The sequence below is a fragment of the Chlorocebus sabaeus genome, chromosome 18 (genome assembly GCF_047675955.1).
Source record: "Chlorocebus sabaeus isolate Y175 chromosome 18, mChlSab1.0.hap1, whole genome shotgun sequence".
NCBI lineage: Eukaryota > Metazoa > Chordata > Mammalia > Primates > Cercopithecidae > Chlorocebus > Chlorocebus sabaeus.
Window position 1 is genome coordinate 669,885 of NC_132921.1, and position 18,824 is coordinate 688,708.

At 49.3% G+C, this 18,824-nt stretch overlaps 1 protein-coding gene across 5 annotated transcripts; it reads right to left on the reverse strand.

The window, feature by feature from the left end:
* Positions 1-6,834: 6,834 nt before the first annotated feature.
* On the reverse strand, positions 6,835-18,513 carry RBFA (ribosome binding factor A). Of its 5 annotated transcripts, none has more exons than XM_037988034.2 (7): positions 18,299-18,513; positions 16,266-16,308; positions 15,465-15,641; positions 14,374-14,513; positions 11,027-11,111; positions 8,949-9,037; positions 6,835-7,466 (listed from the first exon to the last, which is right to left on the reverse strand). In XM_037988034.2, the coding sequence occupies exons 1-7, from the start codon at positions 18,454-18,456 to the stop codon at positions 7,085-7,087; spliced, it is 1,074 nt and encodes a 357-aa protein (XP_037843962.2). In that variant the 5' UTR covers positions 18,457-18,513; the 3' UTR covers positions 6,835-7,084. The 5 variants fall into 5 exon arrangements, with proteins under 5 accessions (XP_037843962.2, XP_008011886.3, XP_037843963.2 ...); XM_008013695.3 differs by having other exon boundaries at positions 8,964-9,037; positions 14,374-14,486; positions 18,299-18,512; XM_037988035.2 differs by having other exon boundaries at positions 8,964-9,037; positions 18,299-18,512.
* Between the last annotated feature and the right edge of the window lie 311 nt (positions 18,514-18,824).

The following is an 18,824-nucleotide window of genomic DNA, read 5'->3' on the forward strand; positions in this document are numbered from 1 at the left end:
CTTTCTGTATGTTTAATGTAGGCATTTAATGGTATAAGCTTTCCTTTTAGCACTGCTTTTATTGTATCCCAGAGATTTTGGTGTCTTGTGTCTCTGTTTTCATTTGTTTCAAAAAATAAATACTTAAGAGTAAGTTCACAGGTAGAAGCCCAACAGACACCCCTTTCTTCAGCTCATCATTGTGGACATCACCAGGAACGTACAACCCAACACTGAGAGCACAGCATCACTGACATTGTGGACATCACCAGGAACGTACAACCCAACACTGACAGCACAGCATCACTGACATTGTGGACATCACCGGGAACGTACAACCCAACACTGAGAGCATAGCATCACTGACATTGTGGACATCACCGGGAACGTAAAACCCTACACTGACAGTACAGCATCACTGACATTGTGGACATCACCGGGAACGTACAATCCAACACTGAGAGCACAGCATCACTGCTGTGATGTTCCTGCCAAACAAAGCAAGTCCTGGGAGGCCGAGACGGGCAGATCACGAGGTCAGGAGATTGAGACCATCCTGGCTAACACGGCGAAACCCTGTCTCTACTAAAAACACAAAAAATTAACCGGGAGAGGTGGCGGTGCCTGTAGTCCCAGCTACTCGTGAAGCTGAGGCAGGAGAATGGCGTGAACCCGGGAGGCAGAGCTCGCAGTGAACCGAGATGGCGCCCCTGCACTCCAGCCTGGGTGACAGAGCAAGACTCTGTCTCAAGAAAAAAAAAAAAGCAAGTCCTAAATGTGATCATGAGGAAACACCAGACAAGCCCGAACTGAAGAACGTTCCACAAAATAACGGCTGTACTCCTCAAAATTAGGGCCATGAAGTCTCAAGGAAGCCCAAGAGCTGCTCCAGGCCATGGCATTGAGGGCGACCGGTAAACATAACAACTGCCTCTGCAACAGACCCTTTGCCATAAAGGACACCCTTGGGGCAAATGGCACACCTCAAAGAGGCCTGAGGATGAACTGACATCAGGGCTGGCTTCCCAAGCATGCTGCCATGTGGGCATGGGGGTCTCATGCTCGGTTAACATTCCGTTGTTACCATCTTTTTTTTGAGACAAGGCCTCACTGTGGCCCAGAACGGAGTGCAGCGACCATCCATGGGTGCAATCACTGTGCTTGCAGCCTCAAATCCCAGACTCCAGTGATCCTCCCGTCTCAGTCTCCTGAGCACCAACAGCACGTGCCACTGTACCTGACACTGCACCAAAATTTAACAGTGGGTGTCTCTGGGAGCTGAGACTACAGGGGGCTTTTGTTTCCTTCATTCTGTTGGCATCTGTTTTACATTTTTCAACAAACAATACATATTCCTTCTGTAAAAAAAAAGTATGAAATCATTTTTAGAAATACAGAGTGAATTTATTTCAGTATCTTGCCAGCGTCCACATGTATTTATGATCTTTGAGTCCACAGTAGAGGAGCAGCACAGAAGGGTGACTACAGTCAATAATAATTTAATTGTATATTTAAAAATAACTAAAAGAAATATAACTGGATTGTTTGTGACACAAAGGATAAATGCTTGAGGGGACGGGTGCCCCAGTCTCTATGATGTGCTTTTTCACATGTCTATATCAAAACATCTCATGTACCCCTAAATAAATACACCTACTATGTGCCCATGATAATTTAAAATAAAAACAAATCGACCAGGCATGGTGGCTCACGCCTGTAATCCCAGCACTCTGGGAGGCCGAGGCCGGTCGATCATGAAGTCAGGAGATCGAAACCACCCTGACTAACACAGTGAAACCCCGTCTCTACCAAAAAATACAAAAAATTAGCCAGGCTGGTGGTGGGCACCTGTAGTCCCAGCTACTGAGGAGGCTGAGGCAGGAGAATGGTGTGAACCCGGGAGGCGGAGCTTGCAGTGAGCCGAGACCGCGCCACTGCACTCCAGCCTGGGTGACAGAGCGAGACTCCGTCTCAAAAAAAATAAAAAATAAAAATAAATTTTAAAAAATTATAATCAGGAAACACTGATCATGACCCTTCCTCCCCAGTTCCCTCCTTTCCCATGTCACAAGCCAGGAACCAAAAGGTGTCTGCTCCCCTTACCGTGGCCTGGGCGGCACCGGCCTGTCCTTCCTCTAGCTCCGGCCGTCTCCCTACCCCTCTGTCCCCTCATTCTTCCCCCAAAATACACTCAAGCCCTCTCTCCTTCAAGGTAGCAAATTTTCAAAGTACCTGAAGTTTCTGATGTAAAACCAGGTTTTCCTTCTGGACAAATGGAATGGGGAAGAAAACTGGACTTCTATTCCTGCGAGAGGGTCTCAGGCCCTTAGAGCTAGAGATTCTGTACCAAGCATAACACTGGAAAAAATCAACCCAGGGAAGTCACCTGTAGAGCAGAGGTTCTAATGCTGGCCTCATCCTCAGACCACCAAGGGGGCTCTGGCCCGTCTCCAGGCCCAGGTGTCTTCCAACGGCAGGTGTTTCAGATGCGTAGCCAAGGCTGACAGGCGTTGTGCTGGATGTTGAGTCCGGTCTTCTGGGCGCCTACAAGGGGTGATTACGTTCCCCTGTCTACCTCAAAATGTTCTAATGTTTGTAGAGTTGCTTGCTGGGCCATCTGCATTACCAAGGAACAGTGAACCAGAAGCTTGAAGTGGCCAACAGTTGGGTTTCAGGAGCCCCCAGGGGATGTGCCCTGAGGTTTGAGATCCATTGACCTACACTAACAAGGTAAGAGACAGTGACTCAGGAGAGCTTCTCAGATTGAAAACCTGTGAAGTCATTTCATGTTTCATCAGCAGTTTCACCTTGACAGGTACTTGTAAAAGCTCACAAGGTTGAGCTGAGGACTCCACTGGATCGGTGCCTCCCAAACTTCTGGGTGTTCAGTGTGCGTGCATGTCATCCAGGGAGCTGCGGAAATCCCCAAGACTGGGCCCATTCAGGAGGGGGTGAGCTTCCGTGTTCCTAATTTGGAGGCCTAAGCCAGTTCTCTCTGAAATGTGCCCACACTCCACTTTCTAGGAGGCACTGAGCCGACGCCTGGTTGGATTCCCTGCAGGCACTTCACCTCTCCCTGGGCCTCAGTTTCCTTATTTGAAAACTAGGAACAACTTTGTGAGACTGCTAGGGATGCCAATACCACATCTGGCACAGGTATGGAGGTCTGGGCAGCAGCCTGGCGCTCTCTGGGCCTAACTCTACCTTCCACTCCCTCTGCCCACTCCTTTTTGTCCCTTCTGGTCTCTGTCCTCACAGCTGTAGACACTAGTCCCTGTCAGATGTGCTAGAAGGGACCTGAGACAAATTGATGGCAACAACCTGTTTTGTAACAATAAGTTGCTAAAAACAATAAAACACAGCCTGGGAACATCAGATGCATGCAAAGGACACACCATTGAGGGCATTCTCTCCTTGTTTAACACCTTTCCCAAGTTGGGGGGCGTGGGGTGGGTTAACACAAAGCACTCAGAGCAGTGCCTGACCTGTGAAGCAGTACTGCATGGCAGACTCTGTCTTTACTCTGCTGTGGCCCCTGTGCACCTGCCTCAGTCTCTGTCTTCCAAGGTGACAGGCTGTTCTCTGATAAACTCACTACCATTGAGGTGTTAATGTCTAGTAGAGTTAACCTGATACCCATCCTGCCACATCTGGATTTGAATTGGGGAATTCTCAGTGATTTTATCTGTCAGGATGCTTTGCCTGCAACTAACAAAAGGACTGAGTGAACTTATCTTTAACAACGAAGACCCTCATCATCCCACCCAAGAGAAGAAAAGGGGCAGGAGATCGTCTCACACCTCGCTGGCACCAGGCCTGGCTTCCTCTGCCGTCTCACACCTCACTGGCACCAGGCCCGGCAAAAGCCGTCTCACACCTCACTGGAACCAGGCCCGGCTTTCTCTGCTGCCTCACACCTCGCTGGCATCACGCCTGGCTTTCTCTGCCGTCTCACACCTCACTGGCACCACGCCCGGCTTTCTCTGCCATCTCACACCTCGCTGGCACACCTTGAAGCAAGTATTGAGAGGCAGGAAAAGCGGCAGTCGCTTCTTGCAGGCCAAAGTGCCCATTTCTACAGCCGGTGTTGGCAAGAACTCAGGAGCCTGAGGTGGGAGGATGGCATGAGACCAGGAGGTTGAGGCTGCAGTGGGCCACTGCACTCCAGCCTGGGCAACAGACCTGTCTCAAAACAAAAAAACCCTCTCTCAAAAACAAAAAGAATGGAGGTACCCTGATGCCTTTGCTTTGAGGGAGGACCTTGTGTCTACCAGGTCCGTGAACATTTGCTGCCCAACTGGATTTCGGTTAGCAAGGAAGAAGTGGGTGACCAGTCTCCTCCATGCCATAGAGCCTCAGACCCCAAGGAGTGCATGGAGAACAGTGGAACCTTCATCGTAACGACAGACAGTCCCGGTCCTGAGCACCTCGGCCAAGTTCCTGAGTCCCCCCAAGCCCTGGCAACTTCATTTACAGAATGGGGTTGCCAGTACCCACCTCACAGGGTGGCTGTGAGGATGAGTCTGCACAGACAGGCCCAACAGTGTCTGGCACCCGGCACACACTGGCACGCAGTAGTTTTTACCACCATTCTTCTTAGCATTGTCTCCTTTTCCTCAAGGGCCTTCTTTAATTAAGCCGCTCACTATTTACCTGCATAAATATTAAGGTTTTTGATACAGCATGCTGCCCAGACCCCCAGGATTTCAGATAAGGGACTGCAGACCTGTGTATATTTTTCAGAAGTGATATAAATGTAAATGAGATTATAGGTTTGTCTTTGTTGAGATCTTCAAATAAGAGCTATTTGTATACTTTTAATACATTATTATTATTTGGAGTCAATCTCCTTTTTCTTAAGAGACGGGGTCTTGCTATGTTTCCCAGGCTGGCCCCAAGTGTCTCAACACAAGTAATCCTCCCACCCCAGCCTCCCACGTGACGTGCCGGGCTCAGTCTTCATTTTGAGTCTTCATTTCAGTTTGGGTGCTCCAGGGCCTGACGTCCACGGGTGGTGCTGCAATGTGAAGCCCTCACATGGTCCCCTCAGGCGCTGGCACAAGCACTGGCCCTGTTCCCCGCCCGGCAGTGCCGTGGAGGTACCTGCAGAGCTGGCATCCTGCTGACATGGCCCCTCAGGCGCTGGCACAGCACTGGCTCTGTTCCCTGCCCGGCAGTGCCGTGGAGACACCTGCAGAGCTGGCATTCTGCTGTTTTCTCATGGAGTCATCATGGTCAAGTACCAGAGCCTTGTAACCTGAAGTTATCTCACTAGGAAAATACAAAAACGTTTAGGATGTTGTGCTTGTAAATCATCACCATGCATTTCCCACATCAGGATGGGGAGGTCTCCTGCACATAAACGAATTCACACAACCATGTTCCAGTAACACCAGATACAGAAGGCCTTGGCCTGACCCCAGCCCATGACGGTCGCCCAGCAAGAGTAAGCAGCAAACTGGTTGTTGGAAGTCAGGGAGATGTGCCGTTTGTCACTGCAGTTTCACCTCATTATCCTGACCTACATGATGATTAACCACAGACACGTACACCCCTTAACTGGCTACCAGAAACTCTGGAGCTAAACATCTGGCTCACGGTGTAATGGAGGCATGAGCCTTTATGTGTGGTGGACACTTTGTAGCCTAATTTCTGGCTCCCTTTTTTTCTCTCTCTCCTACTCATACCATCATGTGGGATTTTATCTGTCCTTACAAATTGTCTTAAATCCTTCCTTCTTAGTTTAACTGGCCTGAGGCAGTGGCCTCTCCATTCTGATGTGGAGTGTAAACAAATAATTTCCTAGATCTGAAAAAAATCTTGCTTCTGCCATTTGATGACTCATACACAGCTTAGTCCCAGAGCACAAATGAAAAGAAAAACAAGGCAGTCAGCTTCCTGCAGCAGCATCTCCTACAGTCGTTCTCCGCACAGTGCACATGCAGCTTTCTGGGTGGTGGCCTCATCACTCACCCACAGCCACTGTCTGCGGCACGTGGCCTGGATCCGGTGGTCAGCACGGCAGGCTGCTCAGTGCTGCAGGTCTGCCATCCCTAGGGCATTTCTCCTTTTGGGGAGGAGGCTGGCAGGGCACAGCACCTAAAGCCCCTGCTGCTTCCAGATTCTGCTCCTGCACCATGGGCACCTGTCATGTGCAAATGCTGGGACAGACGCCTTCCCTGTGCCGTCTTGATTCTCACAGCCCTGCTGCACCGGCAGAAAGCCGGTGGATGGGATGGCACTGACTCATAGTGCAGAACCTGACTTCTGAATTTAGAACCTGACTGCTGACAGGGGCCTGGGGCATTAAGGGGGAAGCCGAACTAAATAGTAGCTGACGAGGTATAGATTCTGTTTTCTCCTCTGATAAATCCCTGTGTCAGAGGTGACACAAAGAATTCAGTATAACCGAGTCACACACTCTTCAGAAGGCAAAGACCAAGTCTGCTGCACATTGGGATGGATTAGAAAATACACTAGGTGGCCACAGGCACCAGGGGAAGTGTTACTGCTTCAGGTGTGATGGAACCACGGCCAGAGCCAGGGTCACCCAGGAAGCCCCAGTAAACCCAGCAACTCACTTTCTGCCCAACCTTGGCCTGAACCAGAGGGTGGAACCCGTTGCACAAAGCCGTGCTAAAGAGGCCAGTCGCGGACGAAGTCCAAGTGCCTACTCAGCAGCTCCAGGGGGTTGGGAGGCCCTGGGGACCCTCTGCTCTCCCCAGGTTTGCAGGTTCAGTTCTCACCCCAGCCACTGCTGTGGCCTGACCCCTCGGGCCAAGCACTCACTGGCACCTGGCAGGGCTCTGCAGGTGGAGGTGGCCACGCCAGCATCTCAGAGACACAATTTTACCATTTTCTTTTTGTGAGAATCTGTGGTAAGATGGCCATTTATTTTTTACATTACACACAGTGTATGGAAAAAAACAACAGTGACTTCTGCAGCAAACTGTGTTTAGATACACGGAAAAGCTAGAAAACGTCGACGTAACAGAAGAGCAGATGGTTTTAACTCCATCAACTGCCTCAACAAAGCCACATGCGGCAGCACGTGCCAATGCTTTTCCCTGCGAACGTGGGATGGGCAGAGCTGACGCCTCTCCATCTACTCCCTGCTTGCATTGCAGCCGTGGCTGTCCTCCGTTGTGCCACCTCCTTCCTCTGCCTCCAACTCCTCTGTGTCCAGGGCGTAGCATTCGTACTCCGGGGCACCAACGAGGTCCGGCTCATCTTCCACCTCCTCGCCCGACAGGTAACTCTTGAGGGAGCTGTCCTGCTCCAGGCGGGGCCTGGCCCTCTTCCTTCCCTTTTTCATCTGCGTTGTCAGCTCAGCCGCCTGCCCCTGCCACACCAGGCCCCCGAGCCCTTTATCTTTCCTCCTTTTGTACTCCATAATCTGCTTGTTGAGCGCCTCATGATTGATACCACACACGCTGGAGCTCGTGGCCGGCTCTGCGGTGCCACAGGATTGCGGGGCATCGGCGTCCCTGGGAAGGAAGAGGAGCCTTCACACCAAGCACAAACGGAGCCCCCAATCCACAGTGTCATCGCCACAACACAACAGCACATCACACTTCCTACTCTACTCGCCTGAGAACCCTCCCAACGTCTGTCTGAGGTAACTGGAGACAGGAGTGAAGGAAGGTGGGCTGTGGTTTCAGCGTTCTCCAGCATCAGAAGCATTTGGCCAGCACAGTCTAGATGCACCATCCTGTATGCAATAAATGCATTTGCGCCAGGCACGGTGGCTCAGATCCGTAATCCCACCACTTTGGGAGGCTGAGGTGGGCAGATCACGAGGTCAGGAGTTCAAGACCCGCCTGGCCAATATGGTGAAACCCCGTCTTCACTAAAAATACAAAAATTAGCTGGGCGTGGTAGCAGGCACCTGTAATCCCAGCTATTCGGGAGGCTGAGGCAGGAGAATCGCCTTAACCCAAGAGGCAGAGGTTGCAGTGAGCCAAGATCACGCCACTGTACTCCAGCCTGGGCAACAGACTGAGACTCTGTCTCCAGAAAAAAAAAAAAAAAATGCATTTGCAACTGTTTTCTCTAAGCATGGCCAGGGCCTCGGGCCAGTTAAACTAGTAGAATTACAGGTGAGGTATATCAGATCTGCCACTTATTAGCCTTCATGAAGAGTCTATTCTTGGTGAACAGCACCTAATCAAGGCCATGTCACGGCCCCTGTATCCTCCAGGGCTCCACTCTGGAAAGTCTCCAAACCCTGGGCTCAGCTCCCTGACCTGCCACCCCCACACTGCCCCTTGCTGACCCACTCAGGCCAGGCCTGCTACAGTATGGAGCTTTGCTTCCAGCTCAGGGATGCACCTGGCAGGCTGGTTAAACCTAACTCTGGCAGGTGCCCAGGCGATGTTGACGCTGCTGTCTAAGGCCCACAGGCAAGGCCTGCTCTAGCAGCTGCATGCTTGCAATGAGGCCCTCCACAAACACCCCAGTACCCGCAGGCTCTGTCAGGCACTACAAGTTTGGAAAAGATGTATATGTGGGTGCACACGCACAGGCCAAACTTCTGTGCCCCCAGCCTGCTCTCCCGAGCCCCACCTCCCTCTACCTCCCTCCTCACACACGACTGACCCATCTATGATGTTTACAGCTTCCCGTCAGCTTCCCCTAGTGAAAGGCAGGTTCCAAAGACAGCTGCATCCTAAATGCTAGACCAGGGCTTGGCATACAGGCGGCACTCAATAACAACATGTTGAATGAATGAAGAGGACAAGAGGCCCTCTCCTCACTGAAGGAGTTATAGCAGACACCTCTGGTAGCCCCTGAGGCCTCCACTGTGTAAACGTGGCCAGGCCACAGCACAGGTCTATGAATATGGGCTGCCGGCTCTGGGGGCGAGTGCCACGGGGTCCACGCAGGCTACTAGGGATGTGGAGCTGTGCGGCTGCTGGGAAAACGGCAATTCCACACCCAGGGATCCACCCCAGGGAATCAAAACATACGTCCACATGCACCACCTGAAATCATTTTGTACAAAGTCGTCTCTTTCCTCCCGGGGTCCAAAGTCTGCGACTGCCAGTAACTTGTCAAGCTACAGAGGAACACAGAGGGCAAACCAGTTAGCCACATCCCCACCGCCATACTTACAGCCGGGCTCCATGTAACACCAGTGTTGGTAACTGCAGAGCTTTGGATCAGACTTTGCACAATTTCTTCTATTGACTCTTCCCAAATACTAGGATCTGTTCAGTAGCCTGTGCTTTCAAATACCTTACTGTTACTTTTACATAACACGTTTCCTCTGATAACAAAGCGAGGCTTTTTAAAAACTACATTTTAGACTTGTAAATGTTACTCAAATTTATGAAGAAACCAGTTAAGCATTAGTTGAATTAAATAACTAACCATTATCTGGTTTCCAAGGTAGTTTTGCAAAATGCTTCAGTTTTGCCACAGAATTTGTGTGCTTGGGGGGAAAAAAGCCTCCAAGCAAGACAAGGTAAAAGATGATGGGGACAGTCACGAAGCCAGGAGCCTAAACTACAAGAGAAAACTGCTCCTCAGCCAGGCTCATGGGATGCCATCCACACCACGGCAATGGCCCACAAGCCCTGCTGGACACTGCATTCCACCCGAACCCTGGCCTGCCCGTCCCCTGCCTCTGGGGGTGTCCTCATCCTGCTCCAAGCACAGCATGCACCCTCCCCTGTCCAGTGACTATTCTGGAAGTGAACCCGCAACACCTGATGGGACCTCCCTCCCAGAGACAGGAGCCTGGGGTCTGAGCTCAGAGAGACTGGCACATCCTCTCCAGGGAATGCCTTGCTGATGCCCTCGCAGCACTGTCCTTGATTCCTTACAGCAGGGACTATAACTTCACTCCTTCATTTCTTTTGCTAGCAAGGGAAATCACATATCTGTCAAGCTTATTACTTGTACAAAGTTTTTAGTGTTACCTATACACTGATTAAGAAAAACCAAAAATGTCAAACTGCATCTTTTTCTTCGGGGGATCCAAATACTGTCTGGTCCTATACTGAATAACAGTTACCTATAATACTGCAAACGCTATTCGCTGATTTTTGACGGAGTTTTTGAAGGTATAACATACCTTAATAACTACCAGATAACCAACAGCCAGGGAAGTATATATTTACGTGTTTTTAATCTTTACAGCTAACCCAACTCTAAAGCAAGGAAAATGATAAAAGCACTTACAGTTATAGGACAGACCTAAGTCTCACAAGCCCTGATGGTGTGAAACGAGAGTGGACTGATCCATGTCGAGAGGTGGGAGGGAGAGACAGGTGTGGGAGGGAAACTTTGGCCGTGTCAAATTTATACCCTAGTTAGAGCTACAGTGATAAGCATTAAAAAATTAAAACCGGAAAGAGCAATTACCTCTGGGGACCTGGGCTGGGAACAGGGGCACAGGAGCAAGGGAAAGCCTTTTCATTTGCACCCTTCTTTCATGACTTTTCATTTGTTCCCTTCTCAGTGGTTTCTTCTCTTTTTTTTTTTTTTTTTGACACGGAGTCTCTCACTGTGTCGCCCAGGCTGGAGTGCAGTGGTGCAATCTCGGCTCACGGCAACCTCCGCCTCCCCAGTCCAATTGATTCTTCTGCCTCGGCCTCCCGCGCAGCTGAGACTACAGGCACGCGCCACTATGACCGGCTAATTTTTTTGTATTTTTAGTAGAGACGGGGTTTTGCCGAATTGGCCAGGCTAGTCTCAAACTCCTGACCTCGTGATCCACCTGCCTCGGCCTCCCAAAGTGCTGAGATTACAGGCTTGAGCCACTGCACCCTGCCTCTTCTCTTTTTTACCTGTGCATTCTCTTTTCAGGATTTAAAATTTAAACTTAAAATTTTATTCATATAAGCATTTATGTTATAAAAAGTTAATTATTATCTGGGCCCAGTGGCTCACACCTATAAATCCCACCACTTTGGGAGGCCGAGGCAGAAGGATCACTTCAGGCCAGGAGTTGAAGACTAGCCTGGACAATACAGCAAGACCCTGTCTCCAATTAAAAAAAATAAAAATTTTAAAAGTTTAAAAAGTTTTTTTGAAACCTTACCTCAGCGAGAGCTGCACTTTTCTTGTCTTTAACAAACACTATCGGTGGCACATTCCTCACGGTCTGCTGGGACATCAAGAGGTGCCTGGGAGAGAGAATGCACAGAGCCTCACAGCTGTGCCGTGATGCTCAGTGGAGAGGTGTGACGGTGCTGAACACAAGATTCAAGATGTCACTAAGAGGCAGGAGTGAGATTTATTGTATTACTCAAAAATGAAAACATCAGCCCAGAAGAGTCATCTTTAACCAACTACCACATCACAAAAGGGATGCAAAATGCATCCTAACTGCAATTTCCTTTACTTATCTCAATGCAACTTGTGAGATCTGTATAAATCACCCGATCTGAACTCATCACCATGGCCGTGGGCTCCAGTGTCTGTGCACTAACAGCCTGTCCTCCCGCGCTCAGTGCACACGCCTGGCACGACACGACCATCAGGTTCCCAGATATTAGACACAGAAGTGATATTTGTATCACGCACATTACATAATACAGACCTAAGGCCAATGTAGGCACGGCACATATAACCAGTGAAAGCCGTGACCACAGATCTTTGGTACACAGCTATGGAAAACCTTGACCCTAAATCTTGGGTGACCCACAGGAGTTGGGAAGAGCGACATTCAGCTCAACTGAATTTTCTGATACCTAAAAATCGGCAAACAATGCTGTCTCAACACTTGTCGATAATCTCCATTTTCTTGGTTTTGTTAAACAGTAAGAAATGAAATGAACGTTCTCTGATATGCAGTTTCACAGAGCCCTGGGCATCATCATGCGTGGTAACGATGCAGGGAAGCCAGGCAGGGTGCCGGGAACGAAGCCCACACGTGGCCACCTTGTCTATGTCTGTCCCCCCCCAAACATGGGGCATGATGAGAAGGGAGGCAGAAAGGAGGAATTCCAGTTCTGAGAGAGCTGGTCAGTGAGCTGGATTTCTGCACTTTTTAAACTGAGGAGGAAACTGAATAATTTCTTTATCATCACCCAGCTCAGCAATTCCCAAAATTGTTGGTCCCAGGATCCTTTACAGTCTTAAAAATTATTGAAGATCCCAAAGAGCGTTTGCTTATGTGGGTTCTATCTACCAATATTTACTTTACTAGGGTTCTATCTACCAATATTTACCATACTAGAAACTAAAACTGAGAAATCTAAAAGCTATGTCCTTTTAAAGTCGCTTAAAAACCCACTAAATGCTTACATAGACATTTTTAACAAAAACAAAAAGTATATACTCCCCCCACAAAATCAATGAGAAACATGGCATTGTTTACATATTTGCACATTCTCCAAGGCCAGCTTCACAGAAGACAGCTGGGATCTCACTGCTGCTTCTGCACTCTGTCCCTCCTCTCACTGAAATATAAGAAGAGCCAGCACAGTAGCTCATGCCTGTAATCTCAGCACTTTGGGAAGCTCAGGCCAGAGGATCGCTTAAGCCCAGGAGTTGGAGACCAGCCTAGGCAACATAGGGAGAGCCCATCTCTACAAAAAATACAAAATGAGCCAAGCATGGTGGCACGCACCTGTGCTCCCGCTGTATGGGAGGCTGAGGCAAGAAGATCGCTTGAGCCTGGGAGGTTGAGGCTGCAGTGAGCCAAGACTATGTCCCTGCACTCCAGCCTGGAGATAGAATGAGATCCTGTCTCAAAAAAAGCAAAAAAAAAAAAAAAAAAAAAAAAAAAATCAGGCCTCCCAGATATGTGTTGGGAAGAGAGAATTTAACAGCTCTGAGAAAAGTATGAATCTTCTTTGTCACAAAAATTCAACAAAAGTACTTTATTAAAGGTCAGTTGTTCCAGCCTGGCCAACACAGTGAAACCTCATCTCTACTAAAAACACAAAGATTAGCTGGGCATGGTGGCGGGCGTCTGTAATCCCAGCTACTCAGGAGGCTGAGGCATGAGAATCGCTTGAACCCAGGAGGCAGAGGTTGCAGTGAGCCACTATCACTCCACTGCCCTCCAGCCTGGGCAACACAGCAAGACTCCATCTCAAATAAATAAATATATAAACAGCTGCAATGAGGAATCTGAAACCACACCAATGAACCTGTCGCACTCTGCTACATTAAAACTCACCATCGGGCTCACACTGTGAATCGACCTCTCCGCGTGCGGTTTTGTAACCTCATGCACTGGTCATTTGGAAAACAACAGTTCACCTAGTTATGCAGATTTTAAAAGCGTTGACGCGGTTTACCACACGACAGCACATTTGTTAAGGTCGGTGGCTGGCAATCTCATCAGAGGAGTCTCAAGTATCTAGACGTTGCCAGGCTCACAGTGGTGAATACAAGTTCCCTAAAATTCTGATTTTCACTTGAAAGCTTAAATTGTATCACTGGCAACAGATATGGTCCGTTGTTGGCTCTGGAGTGGTGGGTTCACTCACTCATTTCTGAAAGAATGTCTGACAGACACCCACACCTGAACGGTCTGCTCACTATGCTTTTCTGTTCAGCACTCTCCAGACAGCAAGTCATTTACATGTACTTCCTATTACAAAAATATTAAAAAGACATGCTCAAGGGTCAAGATTTAATACAATTAATAATGTTTTACAAACTGTCTCGGATTTTAATTTTTCTTTGAGAAACAGGGTCTTGCTCCACTGTCCAGGCTGGAAAGCAGGTACCTCATCACGGCTCACAGCAACCTCCACCTCCTGGGCTCCAGTGATCCTCCTGCCACCACAAATTCCTGGGGTGACAGGAATCCAGGGGATACTTCCCACCTCAGCCTCCCGAGCAGGCGGGACTACGTGTGTGTGCTGCCACTGCGCCTGGTTAATTTTTAAATTTTTTGTAGAAACGGGGTCTCGCCATCTTGCCCAAACTGGTCCTGAACTCCTGGCCTCAAGGGATCCTCCCGCCTCGGCATCCCAAGCTGCGGGGATTACAGGTGAGAGGCACCATGTCGAGTCTCATCTGGGATATTCTTAAGTAAAAGTGACATTGTCTTTTACTCTAGGCTTGTGGCGTGGCGCCCCACAGCCCTGGCTGGCAGCATGGCACCAGCAGTCTTCCCTCACGGTTCCTGCATCCTCAGGGCAAATTGTCAACACAGCAGGAGAGGTGAAACAACGTCTCACCCTAATGAACTCCCTCACAGGATCTCCAGATCCCTAGGGATCCTGGCACACTTTGAGAAATGCTAACCTACATTACGGCTTATATGAGAAAGGAAATTATACTATGAACTTCAAGAAAATGCTTCCAAAATTTTCTTTAAAAGAAAAAATACTCAATGAAAAGTTAAAGTCCACCTACAAGAGAAACAGCTGAGACACGGAGGGTGTGAGCAAAAAGCAAGTACATTCAGAAAGCAAAGGTCGTCACCTCATGGACGCGGCACTTCTCTGCAGGACAGCCTCCACGTGTGCGTTCTGCTCGGCAGAGAGCGTTGTCTTCCAGTACACTCGGCAGGCTGAGAAGTCCGGAGTCAGGGAAACCTGACACCCCACCCCGCACAGGTCACTCTTTAGTTTACGTGGGTTTTCAAGACAAACAACATCCAGGAGATGAAAACCACAGCTGCAGACGCCCCTCCCACCCAAGGCAGGGCTCTGGCACGTTGCTGGAGGCCACCACCTGCTGCCGCACACGCCCCCACGTGAAGTAGGGCCCCAGAACCCAAAACCTCCCTCCCCTCTTCACCAGGTCCTGCAAACCAAACCACCTGGTTTGCAGAACCAAACCGGAATCCTGACCCCACGCTTGCTTCACAGCCACTTGCCCTGGGACGCTAATCAAAAATGCTTGATGCTGCCTTTTCTCCTCACAACTCAGAGTGGGCCAGAGGAAGTCATCTCCTGTAACTCTGTACTGAGGTACAGGCAGATGCATCCTCTTCCCAAGGCAGGCTTAGACCTTCTACTATCTGACAACATGCCAGGTGCTGTTTGGTCACAGGACTCTCGCCTTCCAGTGAGACATCTGCCTCTGCACAGCAGACACCCACCATCTGTCTTCAGGGCTCCAATGACCAGACTGAGTATCACCTCTGCAACCCAGAACTAAGACTTTGTAAGTGCTAAAGTGGCTTTTTTTTTTTTTTTTTGAGACGGAGTCTCGCTCTGTCGCCCAGGCTGGAGTGCAGTGGCGCGGTCTCGGCTCACGGCAACCTCTGCCTCCCAGGTTCAAGCCTCAGCCTCCCGAGTAACTGGGACTACAGGCGCCGCCACCACGCCGGGCTAATTTTTTGTATTCTTAGTAGAGACGGGGTTTTACTGTATTAGCCAGGATGGTCTTTATCTCCTGACCTCATGATCCACCCGTCTCGGCCTCCCAAAGTGCTGGGATTACAGGCGTGAGCCACCGTGCCCAGCCTAAAGCGTCTTTTTTTAATTGTCAGGCAAGACTGGGCCAGGTAAAGTGAGTGCCAGGCCTGCTGTCTCAACCCATTTCTTCTCTTTGGCCATGTAGCCTACCTTGGAGAGCTCCACGTTAAGGTCATACAGCTCCTGACTCACTTCCGGAGTGCACAGCAGGTCTGTCAGTGCCTTATAGAGGAGACCGTTCAGGGCCCTCACGCGCACATGGTCTTCCTTCCTGGTTTTCTTTGAGGTGGTCTTCACGAGGAATTCCATCTTGGATGGTTTGTGAGTCTCCATCAAGAAGAAGAGCACATGCCAAGGTCAGCGTTACAACTCCAAACTCACCAACTCACACAACAGGGGCTGGGGAGGGCTGGACGGGCAACCTTTCAGCTGGATGAGCAGCTAATCACTCTTCGCTGCCTCAGCTTTCATTAAGATAAAGTTGGATAAACTGGGATCCTTTTAGATTTTTACCTGGTAACCCACCAAGATTAAAAGTACTGCAAGTAAATATTTTCTCAAAAAAAGTTTGTGTTGAGATATAATTCACATACCATAAAGTTCACCCTGCTAAAGGGAATAATTCAGTAATTTTTAGTATAAGTGATGTATTTATTTTTCAGAATGGGAGCCATATATTGCATAAACTTTTATGGTACATACACTAAAAACTAAATGGATATTACCATATTATAGTTTGATAAAAGATATGACTTTCCAGAGAACATTAATGTTGGTACATTTTTTTTTTGAAAAGGTAAAAACTCCATGTTGCCAATGGCATCCAGCCACATCCACACAGACACTGTCCCCTCCAATACAGAAACGGAAAGACCTCCAGGTAAGAATTTTGCCAACTTTTAAACCCTCACTCCCATCAAGATTATAAAGTGGCTCATGGCTTATACTCACCAAGTGAGAGCCCAAGGAAGGACCTTCATACCAAAACTTTTTTCTTTGGGGAGAAAATAAGCATTATGTTAGTGATGGCAAAGTCAAAAAGTTACATAAGCTAATTTAAGAGGTTATGATACCATAACGGTTTGTAAAGGGCTAAACTTAGACGTTACGTTACTGGCCATCTTAAAAAATTTCAGTATTTAATTGGTAACAACATGGGTTGTGGGGAAGAGGCTGAAGATGGTTTTAATTCAACCTCATATTTTCACCTAAATTCTACTTCTAGTCCCAAGGTTTGAGAGAAAGACACCTGCCAAGCTGCACAGAGACACTAGAGTCTAATCGATAAAGACGTTTCCCATGGAAGTTCAGGTAAAGGGTTCGGATGCTGTCACAGGCATGGACTGAGACCGAACAGTTAAGCAAATGAAAGGTGGCAGCCACGCTCACTACTGGAGTGGGACTTACAGATAAGCAAGGAGGGGAGGCTAGAATGATCCACACAGTACGTTCTGGAGTTGGAGACAAATGGTTATACATAGAAATGTTTATAGGTGCATATTTACACGAGGGTGAACAGGAACACATATATCCTTTCATCAGATGAGATGGCCTGAAGACAGACACCCCAGAAGCAATGAACACACCCAGCACCCATGGTTTCTAATCTCTCTCTCCAATAAAAGGAATGAGGGCTCCTTGGAGAAATGGCTGATTTTAGGGCTGCGGTAGGAAACACACAAGATGAGCCTGGAGCATCTTGTAGTGCCAGAAAGCAGGAAAGTGTTTAACACACACAAAAACCCAGCAAAATGCCATAATGACAAGGGTATGGTAACAGCACATAGGAGCTTAGAGAGCTGCTAAGGGCCAGAGCTGGAAACATTTGAACAAAACTAAGTAACACAGGATTATAACCCACGAGTTCTTGGTGATATGAATGAATTAATAAATGGGGTGAAGAGACACATCCTCTCTGCAGAATGCAAATCACTTAGGACAAAATTCCCCACTCCTTAGGCATGGGCTGCACACAGCGACTTTCTCCTAGAGTACAGAAAGGGGGCAAAGAGTAACTTTACGGTAGAGAAACCTGGCAAGCACCTCACGCAGGGGATCACGGCCAACGTGGACCGTGGATACGGTGCGATGAGAATGGCCTTTACCTCTAGTCTTCCTCCCCAAAATCCATAATCCACATCTAAGCATTAAAAAAACAGGCACATTCCAACAGAGGGACATCCTGCAAAGCACCTGACCAGTACCCCTCCAAACTGGCACAGCCATCAAAAACAGGGGCAGTCTGGCACACTACTCCAGCCTAAGGAAACAAGACAATTCAATGTAACGTGGACCTTGGGTGGGGACCTGGGACAGGAAGGGACGGCAGGCAGAACCAAGGAAAAGTGAATAAAGTACGGGCTTCAGTTAGCAACAATCTATCAGTGTCGGCTCTTTAACTGGAGAAGCTAAAGTCCGACGTTAATACAGGGGGAGCTGGGTGCCAGGACACATGATCTCGGTACTATTTTTGCAATTTTTCTGCAGGGTCTAAAACTGTCTTAAAAGTAGTGTATTAAAGTAGAAAACATACACCCATCTACCATACTTAGAAGAACTAAAAGCAGCGTGAAAAGTCATTATATTTTATTGTACTTATCTTTCATCATTTAAAAATACTAATTATCACGACAAGCTTTAGTCTTCAAATTAACTCCACACAGAAAGTCAACATTAGCAACGAAATTCTTATATTTTTTCATTTTTCCTCATTTCCTGAAACTAATCTCCTGAAAAATACGTCCGGTGACAAGAATCAAAATAAACACACATTGTCACTTTGTTTTTTTAACCCGACACAAGTCCACGAACAGAAAAACTGTGAATGTTGACAGTGAGAGCCGAACTGCTGCAGACCCCAGGAGTCAGGAACTGGCGACCCAAGCCGCGTGGGCGCAAGAACGCGGGTGGGCGGACACCACAACCCGGGGACACCGCCCCCCAGGGAACACCGCGCCCGAGGACACCAAACCCCGCCGCATTACTTGGTTTTCGAGGCAAATTTCTTGAGCCAGTTCTTGCAGAAGACAGCAGAGCCGTGCACTCCCCGCGCGCAGCCTGGAAGAAGCGCAGCATCACGGCAACGGAGCAGGCCCCGGAGACCCGCGCGGGAGCCCCACAGCCCGCCCGCCACAGCCCACATGGCGCGGCGCGAAGACCCGGCGCAACCAGGGAGACAACGGGCGCAGGCGCGGAGCGACGACAGACGCGAGGCTGGCGGCGTGTGGGCGGGGCGACGGCGCGGAGCGCAAGGACGACATACGCCGGGCAGGCGGCGTGTGGGCGGGGCGATGGTGCAGGGCAGGGCGAGGACAGACGCGAAGTAGACGGCGTGTGGGCGGGGCCACAGCCCGGGGCGGGGCGAAGACTGGGTACATGGCGGGCGGGGCTACGGCGGCGGAGGGGCGAAGGCCGGAGGCGGGCGGTAGGTGGGCGGGGCGAAGGCCGGAGGCGGGCGGCAGGTGGGCGGGGCGAAGACGGACGCGAGGCGGGCGGTGAATGGGCGGGGCG